The 15,000-nt window shown below is 46.2% G+C and overlaps 1 protein-coding gene across 1 annotated transcript in view; it reads left to right on the forward strand.

Moving 5' to 3' along the window:
- The window catches only part of plcl1 (phospholipase C like 1), a 53,135-nt gene extending 42,678 nt beyond the window's left edge, over window positions 1-10,457 (forward strand). Inside the window, 6 exon segments of the mRNA XM_079732076.1 lie at window positions 3,412-3,774; window positions 6,540-6,686; window positions 6,688-6,744; window positions 7,947-8,022; window positions 8,549-8,658; window positions 8,948-10,457. Of these exon segments, the coding sequence (XP_079588202.1) occupies window positions 3,412-3,774; window positions 6,540-6,686; window positions 6,688-6,744; window positions 7,947-8,022; window positions 8,549-8,658; window positions 8,948-9,145 (951 nt within the window). The 3' untranslated portion in view covers window positions 9,146-10,457.
- Window positions 10,458-15,000: the final 4,543 nt, after the last annotated feature.

The raw sequence follows: 15,000 nt of genomic DNA on the forward strand, positions 1-15,000 counted from the left end.
TGTTTGCATGTGTGTCGCCCCAAAGCAGGCATAACTCTGCCTTTTGGAAAAGTCTGGTGGAAGTCTGTTGTCTTTTTGTTGCAAAGTCTGCGCTTTGTTCTTTAATAGCCTGTTTGATGAGCGCTTCTGGTGCGGAAACAGGACAGTCTTTGTCCCATATAAAAAACGACAACATTGCATTGATATTGCAGCATGGTGATATCCCAAACCATGCCATAATGAGTTTATGGGGAAGACGTTACAAATGACGTATTTAAAAAACAAATATGAAATACAACTGTGAGCCCAATCTGTTGGATTCAGCCCGCGTCTGCCCTGTGATTAAGTAATGCTCTCCTAGTGATAGGCCAAGGTGTAAAGTAGGGCCGTCTGGCTTGAATAACACCAGCAGACACTGTAAATACAGGGGAACACGACCAGGTGAGGAGAGAGAGAGAGAGAGAGAGAGAGAGAGAGAGAGAGAGAGAGAGAGAGAGAGAGAGAGAGAGAGAGAGAGAGAGAGAGAGAGAGAGAGAGAGAGAGAGAGAGAGAGAGAGAGAGAGAGAGAGAGAGAGAGAGAGAGAGCACTAAGGCTCATTATGTCTTTGGTCTTGTAACACAAAGCCCAACCAAGGAGTGGAGGGCAGTGTGGCGTGACACAGAACACACCCTCTGTATCCAACACACACATAAACACACACACACACACACATACATACACACAAACACGCACACAAACTTGACATTAACACACTCCCCAGTGTTCCTTTCCTTTATATTGGTGTGTGTGTGTGTGTGTCTCTCTCCTCTGTCTGTCTCTCTCTCTCTCTCTTCTAAACATGAAACACTCATCCATCACACTTGTCGTGTGTGTGTGTGTGTCTGCTCAGTAGACGCGCGAGGAGAGAAATGGAGGAACATTAGACTGATAACGTGTTTTTGTTTGACAGATATTTCAGCCTGTTCCTGCTTACAGAATTTATATTTGGAGACACACTCCCAGAGCCATTAATCCTCCCCTGGACTATGTATGCCTGTGTGTTTTTGTTTACTCATGTAAGAGTTTGTTTGTATGCAATAAGTGTGTGTTTATGAAAGGGGGGGGGTAGAGCACATCTGCGTTTTGGTGCATTTGCTCCCTGCTAATTTGCTCAGTGTGTTATTGTATGTTGGTGTTTGTTTGTACTTTCGATGTTTGGGTGGACGTGCGTGTGTGCATGTGTGGATGTATGTATGCATGTATGACGTATTGGTGTGTGTGTGTGTGTGTGTGTTTGTGTGTATGTGTGTGTTTGTGTCTGTCTGTCTGTGTGTGTACGTAAGCATTTGTGTATTTCTGTCTGTGTGTGTACGTAAGCGTTTGTGTGTGTCTAAAGACATCTTCCTTTAAAGGCGTGATTTTAGAAGAGAATGTTTCACTTAAAAGAAAACTTTTACGGTAATGTTAGGCGGCTCTCTTCTCTCGACTCTCATGAATGCCATCCCTCTGGACGCATGCCACAGCCTGCTCTGGTATATAGGATATGTCTTGTTTTTAGCTTTACAAACATGACACAGAGACCGCTTTCTGCAGCATTCAATTTATATCTGTCTGGAACACCACACAAGCAGTGTTAATAATAATAATAATAATTATTCAATTTATTTTGTATAGCGCTTTTCAATGACCCAAAGATGCTTACAGTGACATAAACACGAAAAGGGTGATGACAATCAGGGGTGACAAGCGGAAGACCGCAAAACAGAGAACAGAAGCAAGGTGGAGTGTGAAAATAGATAGGGATGGAGGTGGTTATGGGGAGGGGAGGTCAAAGGCTTGGGAAAAGAGGTAGGTTTTTAGACGGGATTTGAAAGTGAGGAGCGAGGGCGAGTCGCAGACAGGTTAGGGGAGGGCGTTCCATAGTCGGGGTACTGTTCTGGAGAAGGCTCTGTCAGAGAAGGTTTTAAGTTTGGATGGTCGGACGGTCAGAGTGAGAGTGGAGGAGGATCGGAGGGGCGATGGGGGATGAGGAGGTCAGACATGTAGGGCGGGGCCAGGTGGTGGAGAGCTTTGGAAGTCAGGAGTATTTTGAAATTGATACGTTGTTTGATGGGGAGCCAGTGGAGAGTGTAGAGAACGGGAGTGATGTGTTCACGAGAACCGGGTGTGAGTGAGGAGGCGAGCAGCAGAGTTTTGGACCATTTGGAGTCTATGGAGGGAACGAGAGGTGATGCCAGCGAGGAGGGAGTTGCAATAGTCTAGACGGGACGAGATGAAGGCGTGGATAAGGGATTCAGCAGCAGGGGGGGACAGGCAGTGTCTGATTTGGCGATGCGGCGGAGATGGAAGTAGGAGGTCTTGACAATGGAGCGGACATGGGGATCAAAGGAGAGGTTGGGGTCCAGGATAGTGTTGCTGTCCTATTAACTTTTATGAGTCAATTCCCACTCTCTTCTGTTCGTTGGCAATAGCTAACGTTTAATTCACCACATTCACATATTCACTAGCTGTTTCAACGGTTGTAGTTCCACAGATAACTGTGACTGAGAAAAACGATGATAGACCTGTCCATTGATATGTGTTTCATCCACTCAAACTATGGCACTATGTAGAATACACCCTCACACCCCATCTGGGCATTTCCCGGACCCTCTCAAGTGTTATGTATTTAACATGCAAGGCACCATAATGACTTGAATGTTGATGGCGCCGTAATGAAATATCTGAGCATTTAAGGTTGTCATGCTTGTCATGTTCATCTAACGATGCATCTTAAAGATTGAATCTCCTCATGCATTCTTGGAGCTTAGAACAGTTTGTTTTAGCGCCATTTGTGTCTCCAATAATTGGGCTATAACGACAAAGCGAGGTGTCTGAAGGTGATATTGCAGACGTTTAAGAGAATATGCATTACAATCAAGGGAGGCCTTAAGAGGAGGGTCATTTTATGACGGCTATTAATAACACAGCCGTTAAAAAAGTGTTTAAAGTGGTTGAGATGGACTACTTTTTAATGGGAAGCCGTTATGGAGGTTAGAAGCATTGTCTTGAATCACAGCCTCCGGGAATTCATTAGGACACCCTGAAGAGAGAGAGAGAGAGAGAGAGAAGTTGAGTCGTTTTGTGTGAATCTATTAGAGGAAGGAAAAGTGTCAAAACAAGATTGATTGTGTGTCCATGAGAGACAATACAATATATTTAAGAGAGAGAGAAATGAGAGAGAGAATGAGAAATTGAGAGATAGAAAGGGTCAAAACCAATATAAGAGAGAGAGGGAGAGAACTTAAGAGAGAAAGGTCAAAAACAATATAAGAGAAAGAGAGCGAAATCGAGAGGGATTGGTCAAATACAATATAAAAGAGGGAGAGACAGAGATAGAGAGAGAGAGTGTCTACAGTGTACAGTGTCACTATAGCTTCTCGCTAAGCAACGGCCCCTTTTTTCCGTTCCAGGTGAACATGCCGGAGCTGGCCCTGCTGCGCTTTGTGGTGCTGGACGACGACTACATCGGTGACGACTTCATCGGCCAGTACAGCGTGGCCTTTGAGTGCCTCCAGCCGGGCTACCGCAGCGTGCCCCTGCTGGGCCTGGCGGGAGACCCCCTGCCCCACGCCAGCCTGTTCGTGCATGTGGCCGTCACCAACCGGCGGGGAGGGGGCAAGGCCCAGCGGCGGGGCCTGTCGGTGAGGAGGGTGGGCCGGCGCGGCCGGGAGTACGTCTCCCTGAGGCACACGGGCATCAAGGTGGTGGACGAGGGCTTCAAGCCCGCCTCGGGGCCCCTGCGGGAGGCCACGGACCTACGGGAGGACGCCCAGGTACCAGCGGCCCCGCAGTTGGGAGTTCTGAATCGTTAGCCTCTTAGCATGATTGCCTAAGTGGTATTCTAAGGTTCATCTTGTATTTTGCGTCAAATGTGCTCAAGTCAAATTGATGACTTAGGAAGATAGTGATTATGGAATTTAACACTATATAGGTGTAAAGACATGATAATTCCTATGGGATTGATGTCTGGCGTTGCCTCGCCGCTGGCCGCAGTGAGACGCTCGGATTCTCCAACTTGAAGCTGCGCTCAGAGCTCAAGTCATTTAACCCCTGACCTGGTTGACGCCGACCTCTTAAAAGTGCGTTGAGATTACAGCTTTGTCGGATGCAGTTAATCCAACAGAATCTTAACACCAAGAGCTTTTTAATTTTTTTAACCTTCTAAACGAGTTGAACCCCTGTCTCTTGGCTGACTGGTCTGAAAGCCCAGCCAATGCATTGTGTATTGACCCCTTGAGCCTTTTCCTATATACCAGATCCATTAAGCGATGGGCTGAAAAGGTATTCAATGTGCTATAATGTAAAACCGTTACATTAGACGCCACCACAGTGTGGAAATTAACTTTTTTCTTTTTTAATCTTAAAGCCAACCATCCGTGTGATATTTTGGACTAATTAAAGTAAGGCTGAGTGCAGAGAAGTAGTTTGGTCAGGAGCCCCTGGTCAGACCCAAATTGTCCCCAAAAGCCGTGCACGGTTGTGAGTACAGCAGTGCTGTTAGCATCAACAGCCCAACACATGAAATGCTGAGATATAAATAACAAAAACAAAATCCGTTGGTCCTTTAAAATTGGTAGTTGCAGGTGGTACACCGCGAAGACAAGTTGGCACCCGAGGAGGATACCAATTATTTTTTAATAGAAGGCTTAATATAGCGTCATGGAGAGAAGCCATGGCAGGGGAGAGTCTGCTGAGTCTCTCCGCAGGTCTGGTGTCGGTGAGTTGTTTTGTGGTATATTTGGAACTCTCTGACAAGACGTCTGCGAAGGACAGACTGATTTGGGCGAGTTTGCACGAATGTACTGAAATGTGACCCCACCTGAGACTCCTTTGCCGGGTAAGGGAAGATGAGTAGGAGATGACGGAGAGGGGGGGGGGGGGGGGGGGGGGGGGGGGGGGGATGGGGGGGCATAGCGACAAACAACTGGAGCACAAGAGAAGAGGGGAAATAAGAAAAGTGGAGGATTACATGGTCTAAAAATACCTGTTTAGAGAAACGACCCGCTTATCTCTGCATAAACCAAACCTCACTCAATCTCTCAATCAGACGTAGACACACATATACACACATTGATCTCTGCACAAATATTATCTGGTCGCGTGCAAACATTTCTCCAATCTGTCTGTTTCAATCTTTCTCTGACATCTACTCTCTCTCTCTCTCTCTCTGTCCCTCGCTCGATCTCTCTATCCCAGTGCCATGTGTCCAGCTGTGGCCTCATCCATCATGGTCATCGTGTGTCTACACATACACACACACACACACACACACAGGCAGACACACACACACACACACATACACACACACAGGCAGACACACACACACATACACACACAAACACACACACACACACACACACACACACAGGCAGACACACATACACACACACACACACACCCATACACACACAGGCAGTCACACATACACGCACAAGCACACACGCGCTCACACACAAGTACAGACGCACACACACGCACAGACACACACAGACACACATACACGCACTAACTCACGCACAGACACACGCTCACATACACACACACACACACATACACACACACACACACTCACGCACAGACGCACGCACACAAAAACACACACACACACACACACACACACACACACACACACACACACACACACATATACACACACACACACCAACAGTTGAGGTATGTGGCAACTGCGACTGAACTCTGGGTTGTGGCAGGTGGTGAATGGCAGAATTCCAGAGCTCTGTGATAATTTAAGTTGTAACGACTATGTTTTTTCTGTTATTTACAGTTCTGAAGTATAGAGGCCAACGTTTGTTCTGTTCTGAATCACAAAATGTCATTGGTACAAGCATAAATTGACATCAATAAACCCATATTACAAGACCTAACAAGAACATTCGGGGATCCAAGTCATCATGCAACCTTGTTATCGGGGAGCCATGCCCCCCTGTAATGGTCCCGACCAATCCGACGGCCCGGACTAAGCTACAGGACAAACAAACACAACTATGTCCAGGCTCATCCCCTTGTATTCTGTAATGCATTGGGTTCTGCTGTGTTTCCCCGCCCCCAGCCCCTCCTGTAGGTTGAAGGGTGAAGTCTGTGGGATTAGCAGCCAAGGGTGGTACCACATTGTTTTTACTAGCGGTGCGGTGTGGGGACTGGGGATAGGACAATCTGAGGAACCCTTGTGATTGGCCACTTTTTAGCTCAAGGTGTGTGTTGATCAGCAACAAAAAACCCACATCCACAGCCTTCTCCCCAACCCGCCCCTCCCTTCTCATCCATCCTTTGTTCATAACCTTCTTTTTTTCAACACAACACAACTCTATTGTCCACACAACATTGAAAACAGACTTGACATATGCACACACATTAGTAAACCCCACATGGACACAAACAACATGACAAAACATTAAAAAGCAGCAAAATGGTGCATCGACTGGAGCCGTGTTCCTACGTCTGTGCGCGCTCGTGTGTGTCTTCTTCAGTTTCATGCTTCATGTCCCCCCCCCCCCCACACACATTCTGTCAATCACAGAGTGCCACGGTGAGCTTCAAGGAGCAGTGCGGGCTCCCCCCGGTGGCCAAGCTGAAGCAGTGCATCGAGAGCCTGGCCACGCGGCTGCAGAGCGCCGAGGGCAGCATGGGGGCGGTGATGGTGCTGAAGGAGGGATACCCCTGTCTGGGAGGCCCTGCTCCCGCTGCCCGAGCCCACACGCAAAGTGCTCACCGCCTACGACGCGGTCAGTGACGCACACAAACGCACATATTTGCATATACGCACAAGCCTGCGAGCCCACAAAGACCCACACATTTGCCCGCTTGCAGGCACACACGAGCTTGCACGCACACACTGCCACACACACACACACATGCGCGGGCCGGGGGGGATTGATGTTGGGTGTAGAGTGGCGAGAGGGAGGTCTCAGCGATCAGCAGTCTTAAGTCATTCAAGGTGGAAGCAGTGAACGTCTTGTTAGAGAACGCTCAACGATGCCAAGCATAGACATACCACACACGCACGCACACGCACACACATAGACATGCACGCTCACACACATACACAGACACACACATAGATACATGTGCACATGCACACACAGACAAACAGCTGTTTTCCTCCCACTCTATCTCTTCCTGCATTAAAACTGCCTCTCCACCTGCTGTCAGTCTTCTACAATTACTCCCACACACACGCGCACGCACACACACACACACACACACACACACACACACACACACACACACACACACACACACAGAAACACAAAGGCCTTAAATCCATTAACATGCTCAGTGTGGGTGTCCGTGTGTGTGTGTGTGGGTTTGTCCCTCTTTTATCTTATGGTTGTCATTTGTTGCCTCATTCCATTCCCTACATGGTTGTTTCCCCCTTTCGGTTCCCTTAAGAGCCGTCAAATCTGCGTCCAAGCCGTTCCCGTGGTGTGGGGTTCAGCTCTCCACTTGAAGGACGTTAAGGGCTCTGTGAGAACTGATATCACTCCAGACCCACAGATGGAGACGGGGAGATGGCTGGATGCCTATTAGCATCCAGCCATCTCTCAGGGATTATAATAATTCAGAATGAATATGCATTAAGATAAGATGGTAATTGTTTATCTGACTGCAAATTTGTGCACCCATGCAAATTCGTGCATTAGAATTATAATAACCATTATATCTCTGAGGGAGTAACCATTGACTAACACTGTTGTCTGTCTTGTATGTTTGAGTTGTCTGTCTATTCCTCTCACTGTCTGTCTGTCTGTATATCCCTCTATGTTTCTCCTTCCATCTCTGTATAACTTTATGTCTGTCTGTCTGTCTCTCTGTCTGTCTGTCCATCTGTCTTTCTGTGTATCTCTCTATGTTTATCTGTCTATCCCTCTTTCTGCGTGACTTTGTGTCTGTCTGTCTGTCTGTCTGACTACCTGTCTGTCTCCAGATGATTGCAGCCCAGAAGCAGCTGATAGAGAACGCGGATGTGGTTCAGGAGAGGATAGCCCAGGTGCAGAGAGAAGGTAGGGGAGGGGAGAGGGCCACGGCTAAATGGATGAAATGGGAAAACACGGTATTAACAGCATGAATGCAAATAGAGTGACAAGTGGTTGTGATGGGCTCCATTAGTCGAAAGGTGCAAGAAGTGTCTCATTACGCCTGTGTCCCTGCTGCACGCAAGCTAAAAGATTGGTGAGCAGCAGCTCGAGGAAATAAGCTTTTAGACATGACTCATAATTTGCACAAACATCTGCAAGTCCCTAATGAGCTCCGTGTTGAATTAAACCTGCCAGATTTTAGTCCATCTTGGTGCTTGCACACTGCCCCAACAACCCCAATAACAAACAGCATCAGTGCAGTGAGCCATAACTGTGGGATGAAGTTTCTGCTTCTTGGTCGGTACATTGTTAGGAAATGTTACGTCACCTTTTGGATTATTACCATTCATCCTCCTGTCATTGGGATTTGGTCAGTAAGATATGTTGGTGTGTGTGTGTGTGTGTGTGTGTGTGTGTGTGTGTGTGTGTGTGTGTGTGTGTGTGTGGTCAGGCATGGAGTTCCACGAGGTACTCTCTCGACTTGGGGAGAAGGAAGGCCTGAAAGGACGCAAGCAGTGCAAGGCTGTTGAGAGCTTCACTTGGAACATCACCGTGCTTAAGGTACACACACACACACACACACACACACACACACACACACACACACACACACACACATCGGCATGCACATGCAAACACACAGACACACATACACACACACACACACAACGGCATGCACAACCACACACACACATGCACGCACGCACGCACGCACACACACACATACACATAATGCACACTTGCATTTTGGTAAAACAGTACAGTAGAAAAAACATTGAAATCCTGAGCACAATGGTCAACAGTAAGAGTCATTGAAACGGGAACCCACTCTCACTCTCGTCCCTCACAGGGTCACTGTGACCTTCTGCGAGGGGCCAAGGTGGATTCTCTGGACGTGCTGCGGCAGCTGGCGCTGGCCTCGGAGGCGTGCGGACTCACATGCTCCTCCTCCTCCACCACCTCCTCCTCCGCTGTGGCCGAGCTCCACTACACCTCCCACCAGACGGCTGGACGCAGGGGCAGCTCCCATGGCAACGGACGCATCTGAGTCCGACCGCCTCCCAGACCCTGATTCTCCTCTCTCTCTCTCTCTCTCTCTCTCTCTCTCTCTCTCTCTCTCTCTCTCTCTCGCTTACTTTCTCTGTCTATCTCTCTCTCTTTCTATCCCTCTCTCTCTCTCTCTCTCTCTCACCCCTGTCTCCATCATCTGGTGCTCAGCGTGTAGGAGGAAATTAAGTGAAGGGAAGCTATGACTGAAGATGGACACTTTAGATTGACGCAATTATATCATCTTTCTCGTAGGTGTTATTGAGAGACTTGGAGAGAGAGGCCGAGAGACCTACAAAGCAGGAGAGAGAGAGACGGATACACTCTTCAACAGAGAGACTAACAGAGAATGTAAGGCGGGAGATGTTGTCTCTTTCCCAGCTGTGCCACAACCATGTGTTGTGCATATGTGTCGAGACCAGCCGGGACAAGAAGAGTGTAACCCTTTAAAGCCTTAGCCCCGGGGGGGAGACCAGCAGTGGCCCGGTCCGGTCCATGGCTTGCTGATGAATGTCATGTTGGACTACTGTGATGGGACGACATACTGAACTAAACAAGTAATAAGCATCGACCCACTGCTGAGATTTGTCCCCCAGGGGGTCAAAGGCCGTCGGCATGAAGGAATACCAAGCGTGGCACAAGACACCATGGCCCAGCCTGGCCTGTGCTTCATCCCTCCCGACAGTGGCTGCGTGGTGGTACCCGTTCTCATGTTCCTGTGTGGGACTGCGTCTACAAAAGCGCGGTTGATTAATTATTAATAAAATGATTGATCGATGGGAGACAACCCCCACACAGCCACCACCGACACACAGAAACGATCAAACCCACAGACACGCACACACACATACGCACGCAAACAAACACACACACACACACACACACACACACACTCGTTCGCAGACATGCACATGGAGGGATAGATAATACTGGTAGAATGTGAGGTGTCAGAGATGTCCAATGTTTAAACTGTGACCGGTACTGCTAACGTTCTTCTTCCTTGTTATTGTTTGAGATTGGACCAATAGAAGCCGTCTGTACTTCAGCGCTCGCCTGTGGGTCGGTTCTGTGAATGTGTGACATGCCCGTGCCCTGTCAAACGGGCCCCTCTATTAACAGCGCTGTTCCCCCAAAGTGTCAAATAGCAAGCCTAACAAGCACAGGAGCACAAACCCACACATACACACATACTCAAAACACACACACTTCTCCGAAATAACTTTTTGTGTCTCTTGTTAACTCTACCAGCAGGGACCCTTGACCCTGTCAGTTTTTCAGCATCGAGGAGATAGACGTGTGTGTTTGTGTGTGTGTGTGTGTGTGTGTGGGGGGGGGGGGGGGGCATCTGGCTACTGGTCACCATACCATTTTGTTTTCTGGTGGTTGTAATTGTGTCTTTGTAAAGGAGGACAGGCTTGTGTTTGTTATTTCCATTTAATGCTTGTTATAGTCTTGTGTATTCTGATTATGTATGCTGTCAGCCTGTCAATGAACCAAACACTGCACCGGAGAACAAAGAGCGGAATAATCAAATGCGATGGGAAAAGCCTTCAAATCTTTTATATTATTTTTACCCATTTGAGTTTACCGACGTGAAAACCAAAAGGGAGCATCTTCCTTAAAAGAACTCCCAAACTCAGCAGCTTACAATGCAATATATTTATTAGTTGTAATGTTTCAGTACCTGTCCTCAAATGGGAATACTTTACAAAGAACATTTTAGAACCCGCTTTCTCACTTCCTGTCTTTTCCTAGAGGAAAATGCATGTTGATGTCATATTAAAAATGAACTGTGAAGAGAGAAGGTTTCAGAAGACATGGTAAATGTTAGCGAGCATTCTACCGGTAACCGGAGGCAGAGCGAGGCAGTGAGCGTCTTAATAGTTTCACTTGTCACTTCTACAATCTATTACAGGGAATCTAACAAGTTATCCAGGCCAAGGTTTAAAAGTAGAACAGCCACGCGAAGAAAGCACTGTTCATAATGTTTGCGTGTGACATTTTCCCACACACAGTTTCTCTGCAGTTCTCGCTCTGTGCAGCTATAGTTTAACATTTCATTTGTACTCAGTATTGCTTGTCACATGGCACTTAACCCCTCTCCTCTACCCCCCAGCACTTCCTCTTTTGATTTGTCAGTTCAAGGTTCTCTCTCTTTGTCTCTCTTCGAACCCTGTAGATCTATCATTTATCTATCTACCACACACACACACACACACGCACGCACACCACACCACACCACACCACACCACACACACACAGTAAAGGTTCCTATGGGGGCTTATGTAGAAGTTCAACAGTGAGTGAACGCCCCAGGAGGTGGTTATATCCCACCCTGCACTGTTGATGTTTCAAAACCGTGCTCGCTTGACTGTGTGTGTGTGTGTGTGTGTGTCTGTGTGTGTGTGTGTGTGTGTGTGTGCGTGTGTTTGTGTGTGCGTGCGCGTGTGTGTGAACACCTGGAGGCTTTCATAATTGGCTGTGAGAGATAGAGTGTGACAGCACCCGTGGATTTGGTCTATTTTTAACATCGTGACTCACTGGAGGCACAGAGGTGTGCGTGTGTGTGTTTGTCTGTCTGTGTGTGTGTGTATGTGTGTGTGTGTGTGTGTGTGTGTGTGTGTTTGATGCCTGATGCCAAACCCATTTCACCTGTTCCTGACTCCCCTATCGATTGCTTTAGCCACATTACCTGTACAATGGACCACCCACATACATGCATGTATGTGGGTGGTTTGTATGCACACACATACAAACACACACACACACACACACACACACACTCTCATACACAGACACAAACACAAGTCTGTATGGCTACTAGATACGGTTACTTACTCAAACAGTTACATTATTCATGAGTTAGGGTCATATTGGCTTCCTGTCTTCCGGTTTACATGATCGCTGGGGGAAACAAAATGTGGGTCAATGATCTGGGCTTACCTGTGCTTGTGTTTGATGTGTGTGTATGTGTGTGTATGTGTGTGTGTGCAGGCTTAGGTAGATGTAGGGATACAGGCGTTGTGGAAACAATTAGGTCACTCTAATTATGATCAGCCCCATTTTTTTGATATATATGTCATGCCATGCCTATTGTGTGTGTATGTGTGTGTTTTTCTGTGTCTATGTGTGTGTGTCTGTGGGAGTAGATAATGTAAATTATGGCAGCCAACCTTGGTGCTTTGTCCTGTTCCGCAAAAGGCAGTAACAAAACAAAGCTAAACATAAAGAATTACCTGACATGGCGCCTTGTGTCTCTCTCTCTGGAAAAGCTCTCCTGGTGGCTCTTATTTGTACATTTCTTTTTAAAACAACTAAATAAAACAAACAATTAAACATCATTTCAGGGACACTACGGTTAAGATTGACATGTTCATTGTGCAGTATTGAGATGTTTATGTTTGCTCTGAAAGATCCTCAGTGGTCCGCCTGTATACCACAGCTCTCTGTAATTGACCCTCCTCTAATGCTGACACACGCCATTCCCCCATGGAGTACAGGCCCATCCATACGCTAACGTAATTTTGATTCTGACAAATATAGATATATCTATATACACATGAAGGGAACTCTCTCCTCTTAAGAAGCAACAACATTTAAAAAGTCCTATTCAGAGTGGGAGGTGATGAAAGTTTGTAGTCAGTGCACTTTAAGTCAGGTCGCACAGTGTCCTTTTAACCTATGTGTCTTAACCTAGAGCTAACTCCCCGTGTGCCCTCCAGTCTGTGACGCTACCTGTCCTCCTGTTTGTGCAGACCCTCCGGCAAGGTACCGCCAGTACCTACTTTGTTGTGTATTCTGGGGGTTAGGCTGTTGTTCCCAGTTGGGCCATCTGGGAACCCGGCAGTAAAGGCCTACGTATCGGTCTGTCTCTCTCTATAACCCTTTCTGACCGTTCCAGATAATATTGTCCCTGTTACTGAACCCATCCGTCATTGTATGTCTTTGTAAATTACACAAACAAAAAAAGTATTTATTGAAGTGTGTTTTAAAATGATAAAAGTGATATAAACGAATTAGAACTTGATTTTATTTAAAAGAAATTATTAAAAAAAGGCTGAAGTGTTTTCTATCTGGCAAATAACCAAATGTAACATGAATATGTATCTTAGAGAAAATAAAACTCTTTTACTGACCAATCTTATTGTCGTCTGATTTCTGTCTTATTTGACGCCGTTTTTCGTCGTTGTCAGTAGAGGGCAGCACTTCCCCTCATCATTAGCCTCAGCCCTCTCTGTGTTGTTTTCTATGAGGCTATAAAAAAACATGCCTTATTCCAAAATGCACGGGCATTTTTTCAGTAATACTAAAGTTATATTAAGAGTCCGATTTTTATTCAACGATTTAAAAAGAGTAATGCCCTATTCTTCTAACCCTAGGCCTATCAATTAAGTTCATATAAGATGCAGTTCAACATTTTTCCAGAAGGTGACTCCAAATATCAATCTAACTTTCCAAAAAGTCTACCACGAGATTTACTGCCTAGATGTCGATATGGCACTCAAACTTGTGCAATAAGGCCTAATTATTTCAAATATTTTTTTGTTTTCCTTTCTGCTTCGTTCATCTGGATTTTAAAACTGCAACCCAAAGCAAATATATTTTTTTTTATTGATGTGTTAATATTACTATTATTATGTCATTAATGTTATTATTATATTATTACAATTATTATTATTACTACGGTATATTAGTATAATTATTATTGTTATAACATCAACGCAACAAATATGCTATGGTATATAGCCTATATATTCGAATTTAAATTGGAAATAAAGAATAACAGCTTTATAACATTTTTGTTCATAGCCCCTTTCATAATGCTATCATAGGACAAACGTAGGTGTCGCTCGTAACACTGATTATTGGTATTCTACATTATGTGCCAGTCAGGTCAGATGGTCCAGAATCTTCCCTCGTGCAGCCTGTCCCTGGTAGATAAAAGTAGCACACCTATAATCAGTGTTATGAGCGACACCTGTGTGTTTGCCGCTTGTGAAAAGGGTCTATTGACATGCTCTGTAAACGCACTTTAAACGCATCACCCATTCCAGTGCAAAATTAGGATGGACGACCTGCCGTAACGATTAGAACGCCATAATTGTATTGTCAACGACAAAGGGAAGTAAAGAATAATATATTCTTATCTTTTAAGACAGCCCCATGCTCTTGCATTTCTCTGGAGGTGTTCGCGAGCAGATGGGAGATGATGGGACCGCGAGGCAGCGTAGGCGGCGACACCGCATTCTGTCAGCCACTAATGCAGGCGAACATCTGGAGGTTGTTTGCCATGTCATGCCCGCTGGCACCAGCCTCTTGCCGGAGGCCAGGAGCAACCCAGAGGGGCGATACTCTCCGGTACACAGCCGACAAAAGGCAGAGGAGATAGAGGGGAGCTGGCTCTCCTTTTGTAATAAAACAATCAGAAAGTAGATCGGCATAGGGTTGCTGAACTTTGTCTTTCCATCGATAATTGTCGCGATAAATAGTAAGTAAGTAAAATAATCGCAGAGGCTAAATTAAAGAATACCAAAAGGCTTTTATATCGTGTTAAATGGCAGCGTGGAAGTACAATGCAACTATCACATAAAGCGCTCCACCGCGGTAAGCAGGCCCATGGTGCAGGTGCACGCACGGCGATTACGCACGAGGTTGGGTGGAGGCGCGCCGTCACCAGCGGTGCTGCGCTATTAGAGCCACCGTGTTTTATTTTAGCCTTCCTGATGCATTCAACGAGCGCTCGCTCCTTCCGCTTTAATTACACCCCTCGCTTGGAGGCAATTTTACAGTGATTGAGGCGAGGGAGAAAAAAAAAATTACCTCTTAAATTTTTTCAAAATTACATCTTATTTGTTC

This window comes from Pollachius pollachius (assembly GCF_949987615.1).
Source record: "Pollachius pollachius genome assembly, chromosome: 3".
NCBI lineage: Eukaryota > Metazoa > Chordata > Actinopteri > Gadiformes > Gadidae > Pollachius > Pollachius pollachius.